Source organism: Mesoplodon bidens, assembly GCF_964165515.1.
Source record: "Mesoplodon bidens genome assembly, chromosome: 16".
In the NCBI taxonomy this organism is placed as follows: domain Eukaryota; kingdom Metazoa; phylum Chordata; class Mammalia; order Artiodactyla; family Ziphiidae; genus Mesoplodon; species Mesoplodon bidens.
Window position 1 is genome coordinate 69,565,141 of NC_138173.1, and position 18,662 is coordinate 69,583,802.

Here is an 18,662-nt window from a genome sequence, read left to right on the forward strand (position 1 = left end):
TCAATCCGTCCATGCTTACCTTATGGCATTCCCTCCATAAAAGATGTCAAAGAGCCCAGCACAAGAGCCCCCCATCCCATCTCCTGGTCCAGGACCCCCTCATTCCCTTAGGCCCCCTCTGACCTGATACAACCTCCCTCCAGGTACACGGTGAGTCAGGAGCAGGGCCACAGAGTGAGAAGTCTCCTAAGGTTTCCAGCCTCCCACCCCACTTCAACAACCAACTGCAGTAACCACAGTAGCTTCGATCAGACAAAATAAATAACTTCCATTCCTTTTTCCTGGCTCAGCAGGCTGCTTGGGATATGGCAATGGGAAAGCCTCATCAGGGTGTCCAGGGCCTCCGAACCTCCTTGCACACCCTCAACCACTCAGGGTGGGAAAGGCAGTGAGCGGACAACTTAGAAGCCCTCTCTGCAGAAGACCAGGCCAGCAGCCAGGCAAGCAGGACCTGGAGGCAGACATGACAGGGAAAGAAGACAATGATGGTAATGCCAGCTGTCATTCCGAGCCTCGGATATGGGCTCCTGGTGACCACAACATGGCAGGCGAGCTGTGTGTCTACCCAGAAAACATTCCTCCATCTTTCTCCTCCTAACGGAGTCTCATTCTGTCTGGTTGGCAATGTGCCAGACCCCAGGAAGTGGTTCAGGATGGGTCTAAGTCAATCACGGTAGTTCCCTTGGCCTTCACTTCACTGGTCCAAGGTAGAAGGAGCAGCTGACCCGGTGCTGGTCAATGATACATAAGGGAAAATGTACTGTCCCCTCGAATTGTGCCCCAGGAAGTGGTCAGAAGAGACTTGGCTCCATTGGCCCACCCAGATGGTGGCACTGAACAACTGATGTGATCTGAACACCGTCTGTTGGGAAAATCATAATTTCATGGACATCACTTAATACAATGAGAGCAGATGAAAGAGTAGTACACAGAAGCTAAACTAAACTTGAAACTAGACGACCTGGGTCCAAATCTCAGCTCTTAATTGTGAGACACTGGGGACATGATCTCATCTGCCTGAGGCTGTTTCCATGTCTATGTAACAGGTTGGAGGACCTCTGTAAATGCAGTGCCTCTGTTCACAGAGTCCAGCAATTAAATTTTTTTTAAAATAGAAGAGTTTTCCATTTACAGAAAAATTGAGAGGGTGGTACAGTGAGTTCCCATATAACCTGCACTCAGTTTCACCTATTATAACATCTTAGACTAGTATGATACATCTGTTATAATTAATGAACTGATACTGATACATTATTATTAACTAAAGTCCATACCATATTTTTTTAAATTATTTACTTATTTGTTTCCTTTTTATTTATTTTGGCTCTGCCAGGTCTTAGTTGCAGCATGCGGGCTTCTTAGTTGCGGCATGTGGAATCTTTAGTTGTGGTATGTGGGATCTTTAGTGGCAGCATGCGTGTGGGACCTAGTTCCCTGACCAGGGATCGAACCCCGGGCCCCTGCATTGGGAGCACACAGACTTACCCACTGGACCACCAGGGAAATCCCCATACTGCATTTAGACGTCCTTAGTTTTTAACCTACTATCATTTTTCTGTTCCAGGATCCCATCCAGGACACCTTACCTCATTCACCAGTCACATTTCTGGAAGCCCCTGTTGGCTGTGACAGGTTCTCAATCTTTCCTTGTTTTAGATGAACTTGACAGTTTGGTGGTGTGCTGATCAGGTGTTTTGTAGCTGGGCAAGTGTCCTCCTCAGCATCTCTGCTTCCTCAGCAAACTTGAGTCAGGCAGCAGAACTCTTTTCTTTATACACCTCTTCTTCCCTTTCCATGTCAATTCCTTCCTTTCACCACGATGATAGAACTCACACATTGTAACAGAACTTCATCATGTCCAGAGCCTAACTTTTAGGCAGAAATTATGATATTAATTTCAACATTACTTCCATTGACGGACATCATTTGTTATCTTAGCAGGTTTTTGAAAGAATGGAGAGGGAACAGCAATGTATCAGATACTGACCACGAGCTACACCAGCCTTTGGACGATATTACTGACATTTCATTGAATCTTTAAAACAACCATGCGAATAAGCAAGTTCCATGTTACAGGTGAGGAAACAGGTTTAGGCTGGTTAAGTGGTTCACTCAAGGTTACTCGGCTAAAACACAGCACAGCCAGGATTCAAAGCCAGGTCTTATCTGTATCCACGTCTGCTTCCATTACTTCACCTGCACACCTCTCAGGACTGGCATTGTGTGCATTTACCCAAGACTGAGTATCTGGTGGGCCAGGTGTTGCATGAGACCCTGGGTTGCAAAGCATGAATATTTGCACATACAAAAAGTACAGCTAGGAAACCATCTTCAGCCTCTTTAGACAGCTCACCTCAAGGTTCACCCAATGCTAGGTTCTATGATCCCTACTCTCACTTGCATCAATTTCAACACTTTTCCTTTAGTGTGAGAATAAACCAGACCTCTGATTTCTAAATGTGTGACACAGTCATAGTCAGGGTCGTACATTACAAAGTGAAGAAAGAAACGGTCTTTAACCTTATATGCATAATGAAATCTATTTCTTGTTGATGGAAATTTGCCCTGACTCATTTAAACGATGTTCACAGTTTTACTTGAGCCTCATGTAGACTGAGTATATGCACATATTAAAGTATCACACCACTATGCAATTATTTATTTACCTACTTGACCGTGGACAGAAAGGGCAAAAACTAATATATTCATCCCTATATCCCCTGTTCCTAGTCCAAGGCATGGCATCTTTTAGACCTGAAATCAATGCCAGCTGAATGATGAATCAGAATACCTTGAGTTTGATGAGCAGACATATTTGCAGGCAAAGATGTTAAAAGTAAAGGATGAAGATTTTCCTGAGGTTTCTTCCCAACCAAATAAGGTGTTGAAATCATGGTACCTAATTCCTAGAGGAATTCAAGAAGAAATCTCAACATTCCTGATAACATTCTGGAATCCTGAAGGTGGATGTTAATTACCTTCCCAGGAAACCAGAACTAAGGCAAACGGTGGAAGTCAGCACCACACTTCACAACCAGATCCTGCCATTTTCTCAATGAAAGATGTGTCTGTAAGGGCAACCGGAATACCTATGTTAATCTGGTTTTGAACATGCTAATGTTTCTCACGTTATAAATTAGATTCTTCATTCTTTGAAAGCATCACAAAAGGCACTCGGAATGATAGTGTCAGCAGGACTAAAGTTCTCCGTGCTTATTTACAATAACTCTCCTGTTTTATTTGGTAAGAATTACTAATATGTGAACACACCAGAATTTCAACAAGGATACGGCTCCATCCCCCAAAGGAAATGCAGGCAACGGCCTGGTTTCATGGTGCTTTTGAGACCTCTACAGTCCCGCACACATTAAGAGTTCAAAAAGCGTAGCCATGGTGAGATACGAGGCACTGAATCAACATATTTACAAACACTTCAAATTCACGTTTTTTTTCCTGATTGATTTGCCTAAATGAAAAATTAATGAGGGGGAAAAAACACTACAGAATTACCATGACCCTGAGGCCACAAGACTTCCTTTACTTAAGAACCACTGGGAAAAAAAACAAACACAGAAACATTTGTGAACCACAAGTTCCAGTATTTTCTTCACTTCAGAATGAGACAATGTACAGCAGTTGCTGTCAATGCCCCTCTCACCCCTCCTCAGCACCTTCTCCCAGCACCTGCCAAAGGTGGCCTTCTGCAAACAAATACCTTTGGCAAACACCCCCATTTTTGTCTAAGGGATTTCTCTGAGAGGTAATAGCCCTGGGATCAGCCCTGAGGCAATGATGGATGGAGTCTGAGGATAATTCTGCACTATTCTACATTGCATAACACTGGGGGGACCAGTGTTAATTAACCCCCATGGTGACCTGCTTGATGATAAATGCACCCTTGCGGTCTGCATTCTCTTTCGTGTCTTACTTCCCCACTTGCTCCAAGTTTACTTATTTTTCCAATTTTTCTCAGAATCACCTCCTAAATCATGCATTCTCGGTAGCACTGGGTATTGCCTCCAAGGGGGCAAAGTTGGTTCTTGGAGGGTGGGGTTGGGAAAACAATCTTACTCTTTTTATATATGGAGCCCAGACATAAATACAGTACATAAAAGATACACAGTATATCTGTGGTATTAAAACATCATGGGTGGGAGCAATCAGGGAAAAAAGTGTCTAAAAGGACTCCTCATAGGGAAGATATTACAAACCAGATTGCACGACTGTGCATTAAATAAACCACTTGTACCGAGCGCCTTACCTCAGGGAGCTTCTGGAGGGACACAAAGTAAGATGCAGTGGTAGCCTCCCCTGAGTACATCATGAATTCATTCATTAAATCCTTTCAATGTAGGGCAGGGAATATTAGGGCCATTTATCAGATGAAACACTGGGGCTCTTACGAGTACAATGATCTGTTGGAGACAACGGAGCAAACTAGCCCAGGACTCAGGGTGAGAGCTTGGGTCTCCTAGGGGCTGGGCTCTCAGCCACACCTCAGAAAAAACATTAAGAGCGCTTAGCCCAACGTGGCACAGGGAAATAACTCTATAAATATCAGTGACTGCTATTAATGAAAACAGATCAGGTTTCCATGAATGGGCCAGATGATGGTGCTGCCCCACAGGTGACAGATAAAATGGATAAACACATTAGTTATCACTGATACGCTGGTTTTGAATGCCCCAACTTAATGTTGGACTCAAGGGAGATCAGAGAACATTTTATATGACTCTTGGTAGAGGGCTGGATTTGGGGGGTAGGGTGGAGAAAAGAGGATCAAGACACAAGGAATTTCAACAGGAAAAGAAACCCTCCTTGGCAAGAGGCCAACTGGGGCCTGTGGATGGATGCCTGTATAGTCTGCACTTGGCTTTACTCTTTCTTCTGCTTATTTGATCCAGATCCTGAGACAAGGCTACCCAGAAAAGTAATGCTATTGGTAAGACTGCTCCATTGGTACACAGCCATTGGAAGACCATGAGGGAAAGCTGATGTGGCTGAATGGAAGCCAGCCTTGGAAGAAGAAGATCTGAGTTCAAGTCTTCCCTTTGCCATCAAAGTGACCTTAGGCAAGTTTCTCACTGCCCTGGGCCTCAGTTACCTCTTCTCTACAGTTCTAGCGGTCTCTGATTTTTGTACTTTGCCAAGTGCCTCTCTCTAGGTTCGTAAATCCCCTGAACTGCTGTTTAGCTTGATTAGACTTGCTGGTGCCTAAGGTTTCATTTTCTGGACTGGCCTCACTAGGTGGAGAAACATCCGAAACTGATATACGTGGGGTGAGATAAAGCCGAAGCTGGGGTTTTAGGAACGGGCAGGAGTAGGGAGATCCATAGTGTGATAGGGCTGAGTGATTGTCCATTAGTACAGATGGCCTGGACCGGATGAACATATTCCCTCGGCTCAATATTTTCAAGTCATGTTGAATAATATTTCACCCCATCCCCTACAAAAGACATCCATAAAGGTAGAGATGGACTTGAACTGCTATGGCAGGTTTACAAAAAATCTAATGGCAAAGAAACTCCATGGACAGGCTCCTCAGATACAACATTGGCTTAGTTAGAAAAAATAGATTTGGCGAATTTGTAAGAAGGGCCCTGCTGTAACAGCCATTTGGCTAATACTTCTAAAGCAAGTGTCCTGGCAGCACTGCCCAAGAGGGAATATAATAAACTACAAAATGATGTCAAAATGTTGGTTATTATTGATAGCTTGGTTTTATATGCCCCAACTCAGCTGTTATACTCTTACAGGGTCCAAAGGATTTTACATCTCTTGAAGGAGGGGAGGATGAAGAAGAGGAAAAGGCGATCCTGAGGAAACCCTGAGGTCTTCAGCATGGATAGAAGCCCACCTCAGGAGGAAGCCAAGCAGAGCCTACGTACAGGATGCCCCGTGAGCCAACTGCATAAGTATTTACTCCTGTTCTTCATAAACTACATGCAAGAAGCAATCTTGTTCCCGAGTTATAACCTAATTTGTTCTTTTTTTTTTTTTTTTTTGCGATACGTGGGCTTCTCACTGCTGTGGCCTCTCCCGCTGCGGAGCACAGGCTCCGGACGCGCAGGCTCAGCGGCCATGGCTCACGGGCCCAGCCGCTCCGCGGCACGTGGGATCTTCCCAGACCGGGGCACGAACCCGCGTCCCCTGCATCGGCAGGCGGACTCCCAACCACTGCGCCACCAGGGAATCCCCCAATTTGTTCTCTTAAGAAAACATTTCAAACAAAATCCTCTATCCCTTCTGTGGCAGGATGAAAAGTCCCATCCAACAAGGGTACAACTGGATGGGATCGGATTTGCAGCTTATGACGCCTGCCAAACTAGAGGTGACCTGACACCTCGGTATTGACTGCAGTCTTGTCATCTTTGACTGTTGTCTTGTCATCTCCAAACCTCTTTCTCTTCATTCTCCTAAAAGGCGATCAACCTAGGGAAGCCAACATCCCTGTAGCACATGTACTAAGGCATACCGTTAATGGGTTCCCGATTAAAATACCCGGTGAGGTTCAGGTGATGCAACACAGACAGAAACGTGGCAAATCTGTCGCTGGGCAACTGCCCAAACCCAAAACCCAACTGTGGGACCTGTCTGCTCCTCATACAGCTTTCGGAAGATGTTACCTCAGAATGCCGCTCCCTGTGTACTTTCCAAAGCGCTTCCTCACACGCTGCCTCATGGGATTCTTCATCAATCCTACACGGTAAGTATTTGCAGACTGTGAGACAAGGGAAGGGTCTGAATCACACATCTTCAAACCACTTACCCAATGCATTTCTGACAAACTCACAGCCATCCCCAGCCATCCCACACCAGAACCACGTATCACAGTGTCTAAAATGGCTTTTAGTCAATCCAGCTTTGGAGACCTTTCCCAGGCTTCCCTTCATACTGCTCTGTGGTCCAGAAATGCACCAAATCTTGTTTTCATTAATGTCAAAACTTCGAAACCCAAGCCAAAGAGTGAAAGAGAGCAGGACCTTGATTCTCTGGAAAAGACCATAGGGGCACACTTGATTTAGGAACCTTTTAAACATTGATGGAATCTTTTTTAAATGAATACAGACGAAAGGGGGAACCTCCAGATGGTGCAAGAATAATAATTCAGTGTTGTGAATTATTAGTCCTCCCAGTAGGAGGGGGAGATGAGTCGTCAATGGGACCATCAGTAAATCCCTCCATCTTCTCCCCACTGCTTACACCTCCTTTGCAGAAATCTCCCTTAACAAAGGAGACAACAGTGCCTTCCCCATTCTGCATGCCTGCGTTCCTCATTTGCATGCTATTACTGCATTTGCTAGGCTATTTACATTTAGTCGCTTCCAGTCTCCACTTCCATAGGGAAAGAATTAGGTATGGCTCATCTCCCTCAACGTCCTGGCACGACGAAGCTTGGCATTTGAGTCAGTAACGTGTGGCCTTGAAATGAATGACCTTAGCATGCTAAACTGCACCTTTCTCCTGGATGTTTCCCATCACCTGGACAAAGCACAGGGAACTATACTCAATATCTTGTAATAACCTATAAGGGAGAAGAAACTGAAAAGGAATATATATATATATATGTATATATGTATAACCAAATCACTTTGTTGTACATCTGAAACTAACACAACATTGTAAATCAACTATAGTCAATAAATTTTTTTTACTTAAAAAAAAAAAACCCAAGGTGGAGAGGAAATTTGAGGCACGGTCTATACAGAATCCGTGAATCTAAGAAAGCCCGTTCAGCTCAGCCAACGGTTTTCAGGCCTGGCTTCATATTAGAATCACTTAACAATGATGCCTGGACCCCACAGAGCAATGGTATCAGTTTGTGGGGTGAGGCCTTCATCTGTATTCATGTATGTGCTCTGTGCTGTTTATGTGTGTTTGGTCTTCTTCTTCTTTTTTTTTTTAAGTATTTTTAACTTTTTATTTAAAAATGTTTTTAATTAGACGGGTAATATAATCCACACATACATAAGCCTTCCCTAGATTTTCCAAGTGTTAATATTTTTGCCATGTTTTCTTCCTTCTCCCACTTCCCCTGTGTATGTATTGTGTACACATACACACACACTTACAGAGTCTGTATGTGTGCTGAACCACTTGAAAGTAAGTTGCAGATGTCATGACACGTCACCACTAAATATTACAGCACGCATCTCTTAAAAAAAAAAAGAACCTTCATCTGCATAACTGAAATGCAATTATCATACTTAAGAAATTAAATTTGGATATATATTGTCATCTCATATGGAATCCCTGTTCAAATTTTCTTAATTGTCCCTATAATAATATCTTTTATTGTTATTTATTTTTTAAACTCAGGATCCAATCAAGAATCATGAATTGCATTGGTTTGTTTGTGTTTTTTCCAGCTTTACTGACATATAATTGACATATAACATTGCATAAGTTTAAGGTACATGATGTGGTGATTAAATATGCATATATATTATAAGGTTCATAAACACATCCAACACCTCATATAGTTGACTTTTCTTTTTTGGTGAGAATTTTTAGGATTTGCTCTCTTAGCAACTTTCAATTATACAACAGAGTTATTTTTAACTATAGTCACCATGCTGTACATTAGATCCCCAGAACCTATTCATCTTATAACTGGAAGTTTGTACCCCCTGACCATCTTCATTCATTTCCTGCACCCCCCAACCCCTGGCAACCACCAATCTGATCTCTGGTCCTGAGTTCAATTTTTTTAGATTCCTGTATAAGTGAGATAATATAGTACTTGTGTCTCTCTGACTTAGTTCTCTTAGCATAATGCCCTCAAGGTTCATCCATGTTGTTGCAAATAGCATGATTTGCTTCTTTTCTATGGCTGGAAAATATTCCATTTTATATATATATATATATATATATATATATATATATATATATATATATGTATATACCACATTTTTTTAATCCATTCATCCAACAATGGACACTCAGGCTGTTTCCAAATCTAATCTATTGTAAATAATACAGCAATGGCCATGGGACTGCAAATAGCTCTTTAAGATAGTGATTTCATCTCCTTTGGATATATATCCAGAACTGGGATTGCTGGACCATATGGTAGTTCTATTTTTAATTTTTTGAGGGACCTCCGTACTGTTTTCCCACAGTGGCTGCACCAGTTTATATTCCCACCAACAGTGCATAAGGGATCCTTTTTCTTCACATCCTTGCCAACACTCGTTACTTCTTGTCTTTTTGACGATACCATTCTGACAGGTGTGAGGTGGTATCTCATTGTGGTTTTACTTTGCATTTCCCTGATGATTAGTGATGCTGAGCACCTTTTCATGTGCCTGTTGGCCATTTGTATATCTTCTTGGAAAAATATCTATTCAGATCCTTTGCCCATTTTTTAATCAGATTATTTGCTTTCTTGTTACTGAGTTGTATGAATTCTTTATATATTTTGGATATTAACCCCTCATCAAATACATGGGTGCAAATATTTTCTCCCCTACCATAGTTGCCTTTTCATATGATTGATCAATTCTTTTGTGGTGCAGAAGTTTGATGCAGTCCCGCTTGTCGATTCTCAAGTATTGCACTTGGTTGTCATGTGCCTTTAGCTTCCTTTAACTGAAACAGTTATCCTCATCTTTGTTTGTTTTCATGACATGCACCCTTTGAAAGAGACCACGCCAGGTATCTTGCAGGATGTCCCACCATTTGACTTTGACTTTGTTATTTCTTCATGATTAGATTCAGGTCATTTTAGGCACGACTGCAGGTATGTTGTGAATTTCCACTGAACTATTCAGGAGGAAGGTAGGGTCAGTTCACCTCATTATACAGAAGCTGGATGGCTTTGGTTCAGGTGGAGTCTGCCAGATTTCTCTTAAGGTGCCTTCTTGCCTTTGTGATTCACATGTGTATCAAAGTCTGAGAAGCCTTACTCCAAGTGTGGTCTGCAGACCAGCAGCACTGGTTTCCCCTGGGAACTTTCCAGAAATTCAGCTCTAAAGTGCCTCACCCTGGAAGGGAGAGCTTCCGTCCCTCCCTGTTACTCTTCTGGTACATTGTCTTCTATAGAGGAGAACCGTGACATGGTGAAGAGAGCACCACCTTGTGGGTGGAGGACTCCTGCATGATCCGAGCTCCACCACCAAAGTAGTTTCAAGAGCCTGGGCAAATCTCAGCATCTGTCATTCATTTATAAAAGAGAGACACTGGGTACCCTCCCTTCTAGCATGAAGGGTCACTTGATGTTAGCCCATTTCCTAGAAAGTGAATACGGGGCACCTGTGGTCATTGTCATTCCCAGCATATAGCCTCACTGCTGCGCAGAGATCTGATGTTGGGGGTTGTTGTTCACCCCTTACCTGACCTCTTCATTCTGCTTGAATGGCTTGAAAATGTCATAAGAAAGAAGGCCAGGAAGAAGTCAGGAAGTTCATAAAATGAAAAGAAAAATCAAATGAGATTATTAGAAAGGGGAGGGGCATGGATTTTATGAGGAGGGTACAAGAAGAAGGCAGATTAAATACGGTTGAGAGGGGAAGCAAAAATGAAACAATATTTACTGAAGTCTACAACATGCTGGTGGAGGTCATGGAGAGGTCGTGGAGGAGGTCATGGAGAGGTCGTGGTGGAAGTCATGGAGAGGTCGTGGAGGAGGTCATGGAGAGGTCGTGGTGGTCATGGAGAGGTCATGGAGGAGGTCATGGAGAGGTCGTGGTGGAAGTCATGGAGAGGTCGTGGTGGAGGTCATGGAGAGGTCGTGACCGCTGGCAGACCTGTGAGCTGGCTCCTCATCCCTCCACTGCTGGGCGTGTACTCTGCCCACTGCTCCACAGTGGGAGCCATTTTCAAGGGTGCAGCCTTGAGTGAGCATATGTTGTTGAGACCACCCGGATAGTGTTACTGAACCCCGTGAAGGCCTCTATATAAACTTTTAAGATGCTGGCGGTTGGGTGTGGATGAACCCCGTGAAGGCCTCTATAAAAACTTTTAAGATGCTGGCGGTTGGGTGTGGATATCTACCTGTCTTGCTGCCCAAGACAAGCCTCGTATGTAAGTTCTCTGCTTCTTCAACCCACCACCTACTCATCCGGAGTGGCCTGCCTCTTTCTTCGGTCTCTCCTTGCCCTCCATGTACCCGACCAATTTCAGATTTCACCTGGGGAACTCCTGAGGTTGCAAATCAACACAATGCAATGTTTAGGTGTTTAATATCATCACCTTGATTAAATTTCACAACAATCCTGGGGATGTAGGTATTATTATCTCCATATCAGAAATAAACTGAACTCCAGGGAAGTTGAGCAAATTGCTCCAGGTCACAAAGCAAGGAAATAGCAAAGCTGGATTAAACCCAGGTCTGACTCCAAAGACCATGCTCTTACCACTGAGAAAGCATGACACAATATAGATCACCTCACACCTGTCAGAATGGCTATTATTTAAAACAAACAAACAAACAACAAAAAAAAAACGAGACCGTAAGTGTTGGTGAGGATATAGAGAAACTGCAAGCCTTACACATTGTTGGTGAAAATGCAAAATGGTACAGCTGGAAAACAGCATGGAAGTTCCTCAAAAATTAAAAATAAAACTACCATGTGATCCAGCAATCCCACTTCTGAGTATTTACTCAAAATATTATTATCAGGGGATCAAAGAGCTATGAGCACCTCCATGTTCACTGAGGTACTATTCACATTAGCCAAGAGGTGGAAACAACCTAAATGTCCATCAACAGATGAATGGATGAAGAAAATAGAATACTACTCAGTCTTGAGAAGGAAATTCTGCAGTATGTGACAACATAGATGAACCTTGAGGACATTATGCTAAGTGAAATAAACCAATCACAGAAAGACAAACATTGCAGGAGTCTACTTATATGAGGCATCTGAGACAGTCAAATTCATAGAGTCAGAGAGTAAAATGGTGGTTCCCCAGGGCTGGAGGGAGGGGAAAGAGGGAGTTACTAACCAACAAGCATAAAGTTTCAGTTCAGCAAGAGGAGAGACCAGCTGTACAACTCTGTGCTACAGTCAACAGTAACGCACTGTACACTTAAATATCTGTTGAGGGTAGATTTCATGTTAAGTGTTCTTACCACAATAAAATAAAAATTATTTTAAAAAGAATGAGAGCTTTTCAAAATCCTTGGTTCGCAATAATGAGAAGGAAACCCACAAAATTGAGGAAGAGAAGGCAAAGAGGAAATTAGTGGGGTAAGAAAAAAAGTGAGGATGAACTGAGATGGTTAAGAAGACAAACATCTAGTGGGAAATGCGAAAGAATAAGCTACATGGGGGCAGAAAAGGAAGAGAATGGGATGAATAGAGTCAGAGAACAGAATAGCTGAGAGAACTGAATCCAGCAGTCCATCCCTTCCGTAATGAATTACAAGTTGTAGCACTGAGATGCAGTTCAAGGGATTCCTTACGCCTGGGCTGGGAAGTTGACCAGATGGCCAAACTCTGCGATTTCTGCTAATACTAATGTTATTATTAGATGATATTGAATATTATTAAGATAGTATTAGAGGGAGGGGATATATGTATACATAGAGCTGATTCACTTCGTTGTACCACAGAAACTAACACAACATTGTAAAGCAGCTATACCCCAATTAAAAAAAAAGATATTATTAGAATACATGTTCTATTGGGGCAGAGATTAGACTGTTATGTTTTGCTTGATTTTGTTTACTGCTCTAATGCCAATGTCTAGAAGAGTGCCAGGCACAGCGAAGGCATTTCTATTGACTAACATTGACAACACAGATTTATATCTATTATTGAGCACTTCTTCTATGTAAGGTGCTCTTAGCTCCACAAGAGTCTATATTGATAACATTTTTTAGACTAAGAAACTGAAACTCAGAGATCCAGCAACTTGCCAAAGAACACACGGGCTGTAAGAGGCAAAGCAAGTTTGGGAAATCAAATTTCTCTTACTTCAAAGACTTGCTAAGACTCTGCTTTACTAAGGGGTCTCAGTGAGAGGCCAGTGTCTCTCCTCCACCTTGAGGACTGTAGCTCTTTTAGTCAATATGCTAGGTCCACCAGCCAGGCCCTTTATCTTCCAGAGCAGCTGCTGGGTCCTTGCGCCCCACCTCTCAGCCTTGCCTGCCCGATGTTCCAGGGGCCAGTCCACCTGAGAATGCAATCAGTGTGCATCTCTTGTGATCATCTCCCCTTGGTGGGTCAACAGGTGATCGATTGATCATACCCAACTGGCCACGGAGAGGTGTTCAGGGTAGTGGGATGCTTGTATGGTGCCAGTCCAGCAATAATGCCAAGATGAAGCCAGCATCTTCCCACTAACAGGCTAGGAAGGAGGAGTCCCCAGACAGCCTCAGGACAGCCACAGAGGCAGGTGTGTATGACTTTTAAGGAGACCCTATTTCAGAATCAACTAGTAAACACTTCGTGCCTAATACTGGGCTAATTTCATTCATATACACTACTTTCTTTAAGCCTAAAAACCACCCTATGATGGGTGGTTATCATCCTCAACTTACAGATCTTCCCCAACTTGGCTCATGCAAAGTCACAGAGACTGAAGGCAGAGTCCACATGTGAACTTCAAGTCCAGCCTCTTTTCTACAGCATCAGAATCCTTTTCAGCCATGCAGCTAAAGATACAGAGAAGTGATCAGCCTTACTGGGGTCACAGCGTGGTTTCCCACCTCTCCCCTATTGTCCACTGTAAGACTTCTGAGAGCTATTCTCATCATTAACGTTCCGTAATGCTGACTACTTATTATTGTTCTGAGAATAGGAAAACCACACAGGACAAAGTCTGGGTGAACCTGAGAGTATGCGTTCACTCATCCATTCAGCAAATGCTTACTGGGTGACTGCCAGGAGCCCAGAAGCCTGCTGAGGACTGAGGTGGCTAAGACACAACACAGCCCTTCCTCAAAGTAGTTCTTAGTTCTGCCGGGGAAGATGAGCAAGCAGATCAGTCCAGTGCAAGATCCTATGCTTGGGGATGCTGCCGAGGAGGGGCAATTCTAGCTCAGCTGGAGGGTCGGGGAGAAACCTCCCAGAGGAGGTGACATGAGAACTCGGCCAAGGTGAAAGCAAGGGATGGGCATTTAAGGCAAAGGGAGCAGGGGCGGTGGGCTGGGGGCGGACGGGGGCGGTCTTTGATTCTCACATTTGCTGTATCCTGCCTTTGGGAGAGAAGGAAAAAATCACATCTCATGGGTCCGGTTCATTTTTTTTTAAAAAAGCGTGCACTAGCCTGTGAGCCCAGGGTCAGCCCAAATTCCTGGCCCGCCTTCTGTCTTTAACCACAGCCCAGAATAGGATAATGGCTGCTTTGAAGCATGAATTTCAGTGCTTGCAAAATCCTGAATCATCAGTGAAAGGTATGGTTTTGTTCACTTGACAGGACTTCCTCCTCAGTTGGAGGAAGGATGTACAATGCCTCCACTAACGAGGTATGCTTCCATATCAGGAGCTCAAACCCAGCCCAATGGGTTTTCCTGTCTGACGCCCAATTAATCAGAATCCCAATACCACCGCCACCCCAGGCCATGTCCCGTTTCCCTAACACTGTGGTTCCCTGGGTTCTGAGCAGCCCCTGCTTCGATTCCAAACTCCATTCCCAGCCATTTGCCAACTGTGAGCTATGAAGGGGAGGCAGAGGCGGGACTAAGAGTCCTCTGTTACCAGTAGGGTGAGGGGCATCCAGGGACGCCTGTTAAAATACTCAGAGTCCTGCAATTGTTGGCAGAGGGTCAGAACTGGAATCCGGGCTCAAAAACCAGTGATGACCCACTGCATTCATATGTGAGCTCCAGCTATGGGATCCTGGACAAGTGGTGCTATCTGTTTTAGTTTTCATATCTTCACCTATCAAATGTAGGGAACAATGCCCACATCATAGAATCATGGTGAGAATGAAATGAAATAAATGATTTGCATGTGTGAAAGTGCCTTTCTCCTTCCATAGTTTGAAATTTTCCTGGATCCTCTCTGGGAAACTGAGGCTACATACAGATTTTGGCATTCCCAAACCTGCTTCCAGGTGATGGAATCATTCTAGAGAAGGATAACATTGAGGCCTTACTTATCCCTTCCCCAGACTGGGCAAGACAGGGCTGGAGCGCTGGCTGCGAAAGGTGGGAGGAGAAGAAAGAGGGAGCCCATAAACTCCAGTGAGACCCCAGGTTCGGAAGTCAGCCAACACGTACTGAACACCATTTACGTGCAAAGGGACATGTGAGGCTGTGTATGTTTGTGTGCACTCAAATAATTCGTGTGCCTTTTTTAGTATCGCATATTCCAGTATTATCTTCAGTTCAATTTAACTAAATACAGCACTAGAGACAGAGACGAATATCTTTCAACCCCTTTATACCACCTGAAGAAAGCAAATGGAAGAGCAACAATTGCTAACCCTCCTGTCCATTCACTAACACCTGCAAATACACGCAGACATGAATGCCAAAGGCTGGACCGCCCCTCTTCACCCCCCCCCAAAAAAAAACCCATGTTCCTGGCTGGATGTCTTTAGTTCCTCAGTTTCTGGAAGGCACCCTTTCCAGGCTTCGTAACCTCTCTGATGAAACCTGTTGCCAAGCCTGAGGTCCTGTGCAGACGCCTCCACCTGGCGGCCAAAGCTGGAAAAGCCTTTCCAACCAAGGAAGATTGGCAGGTAGCGTTTAACTCCAAGGCTCCCCGAACTCCTTCCCACCACGTCGGTCATGGGTCAACTGGAGAAGGACCGAGAGGAATATCCATTGCTAAAGGCACAAGAAGGGTCAAGGTCTTGGCCGATTCCCCGCCAAAACCCTGGTAACGGTACAGCCTCCTAAGAAGCAGCCATCAGGATGACTAAGCCACAGACAGGAAGCAAGGGGTACCTGGAAGCGCCCTGCCAGCCCTGAGGTGCGTGCTGCCAGCTGTGATTTCCCCTCCTGGAGAGGAGCCACCACTACCATCTTCGCCCTCTCCCACAATACAGCAGGATTTTCTAGCCAGAGTGTCAGGAGTAGAAGTTCCACCTTCCTTCCCACCACGCATTTACATCCTGACTAGAAGGGGACGCTTTCCAGGGGGCAAACCTTCAGCCCAGGCCCCTTCACGTTCCCGCTGCCCTTGCCCAGCCAAAGCAAGGGAAACGCAAGCGGTTCAGGGGATATTCAGACCAAATTATGGAGATGTTTCAGCCAAAATTATCCCTGGCCCCCACCTACTGGCACTGTTAAACCTTCACCCCTCAGTCTAGGCTTAGAGCCTGAGAATCACAATCAATCTCCCCCCCCATCCCTCTCTCTCTCATTAACTTCCCTAAAAAGAATCCCAAAACATGCATTTTGGCCAGTCCAAGTCCCCAACTGGAGCAAACCACGTTCCTTTCCATACGAGAATGGAGCCTTAAGAAGGTAGCACAAGCAAGCCATCGACACCCGCTCTCATACACACACACACACACACACACACACGCACACCCCACCGTGGGCAGTGTACCACTCCCATCCCCAACTCCAGGATGTATCATTTAAAGTCAGCAGCGACCCCAAGTAGAAGGGACCCACCCCGAGCAGAGTCACAGAGCGCATGGGAAGATCCGCTTTATCCCGTTCGACCTCCTCGTTAATTAGAAAAACCACAGAATTCTTTTAAGCTTGGATACCAACATCCGGAGAAGGTGCCATAACTGCGCACCCGCGCGCACACACACAGGCCAAAGAGATCTCCAAATCAGCTGAGGAGCCACTCTTGGATCTTTCAAGCCCTGGTGTCCAACCCCCAGAGAGTGGTTCACAGACACACACACACCTACACAGCACAGGGCAGGCTGGTCTCCAATTCGGCGGACGGGCGCCCCTGGACTTTGAAGCCCCAGAGCCGTCCCCAGCTCCAGCCCACCCCCCCACCCCCGAACCCCCAGCCACACGCCGCCTCCGAGGAGCGCCCCGAGCGGCCCGGTACTCACACGAGCGCGTGGTAGAGCAGCGCCCAGCCCCGCGGTCTCTCGAGGGCGTCGTAGATCAAAGTTTGGATGCGTCGGTACTTGGCGTTGTTCCTCTTGACAGGGTGGCTCAGGGGGGTCTTGGCCAGGAGCCCGATGCCCTGCGGGGTCCTCCGCAGCCCCTCGTCGCGGCCGCCGCCCTCCAGCAGCAGGGTCCCGTCTTTGTCAGCTCCGGCCCCGAGCGCCAAGGTGACTTGCTCCACGTCGCCCGGCGCCAGCCCCACTTTCCGCTCCTCGTCACCCGCCGCCGCCGCCGCGTCCCCTCCGGCCGGGTTAGGGGCCCCGCCGCCGCCGCCTCCGCCCCCGTCGCCGCCGCCGCCAGCCGCCCCCGCCGCCCTGCGCGCCTTGAGCCCCATCGGCCTCGCCCCCGCCGGCCGCTTCGCCTTCTCCGCAGCTGCTCCGGGAAGAAGGGGCGCTCGGGGTGCGTGGAAGAGGCGGCGGCGGCGGCGGCGAGCCCGGGAACTCCAATGCCATGATCCGCGCGCCCCTCCCCACCCCCCCCTCCAAAAGCAGGCTAAGGCGGGGCCCCGGGGGGCAAGAGGGAGGGATCACATCCCGCGCGGGTCAGCCGCGGGACACCGGGGGGCACGGGCCGCGGGCTGCGAGGGGCGGGCGAGGGCACGAGAGGCTGGCGCGGAGGCGCTAGGGCGCGCGGCGGCGGGAGCCCGGCACCAGCGCTCCGGGGCGGCGGCGGCGGCGGCGGCACCCGGGCCGGCGAGCCCGAGACAGCATCGCAGTTTATTTACAAGCCGGGTGCCAGCCGCCCTCCCGCCCGCCACACGCGCCGCCGCCGCCTCCTCCCTCCTCCGCGCTCCTACCCGCGCCACCGCCCCCCGCCCGCCCGCCCGCTCGCTCGCTCGCTCGCTCCAGCCTCAGCCTCGCTCCAGCCGCAGCAGCGAGCGGGCAACCGCGCAGAGGCCGGAGCGCACGCCGCCTCCCTCCTGCCCGCGCCAGGGTGGGGCCCTATCGTCCCGCCCCTTAGCGGCCGGAGGCCGGGGCGGCGCCTCGCCCCTCCCCGCGGCCCCCGGAGAGCCAGTGCGCGCTGCTGCGGCCGCAGAGCCCGGCTGCCCGCGCACCCATGGGCGTTGGGGCTTACCCCCGGCGCGGCGTGCGGCGCGAAGAGGAGAAGGGGCTGGGGGCGTCGTCTGTCTTCCCGCGTTCGCCTGGGCCCTGCATCTTTACGTTTTCTCGTCACCTCCCAGCCCAGCTTCTGGGCTTCGGAAGTAAAATCGAAGTTGCTGGGTTGGCCAAGGCCGAGCGCACCGCGAACCCACCCGCTCGGTGCTAGCAATGCTTGTGGCTCCCTAGTCCCTTTGGTTCATGGTTCGTGGTGACAGTTCCGCCCTCACCTCCCGGCCCTTTGAATGGCACCTCCATCAACTAGAGTGAGCAGAGACCGAAGAAATAGGACACGGGGAATCGGCTTCGCTCCTAACTTGTGCTCTAAGCAGGTCATTCCCTCTCTTGCCTGAGTTTCTGTTCATTCATTCAATCAGTGACTAAACCCACGTGAGTAAGAGAGGCGATGTTCTAGGACCAGGGCAGACGAGGTCCCTGCGCACAGAAAGCTTGCACTCTTGAAAGGTGGAAGACAATAACGGAAAAACAAACATAACAGCATAATTTCCTATATTGGTATATTGGTAATTCAACGAGGAAAGAAAATAGCGTCCTGTGCTACAAGCGGGGAACTTCTTTAAGTTGGC

The 18,662-nt window shown here is 47.0% G+C and overlaps 1 protein-coding gene across 1 annotated transcript in view; it reads right to left on the reverse strand.

The window, feature by feature from the left end:
* KCNQ3 (potassium voltage-gated channel subfamily Q member 3) overlaps window positions 1-17,312 on the reverse strand; it is a gene marked incomplete at its 5' end in the record, with an annotated part of 290,070 nt that extends 272,758 nt beyond the window's left edge. Inside the window, one exon of the mRNA XM_081258408.1 lies at window positions 16,921-17,312. Within this exon, the coding sequence (XP_081114534.1) occupies window positions 16,921-17,312 (392 nt within the window). The remainder of the gene's footprint in view (window positions 1-16,920) is intronic.
* Window positions 17,313-18,662: the final 1,350 nt, after the last annotated feature.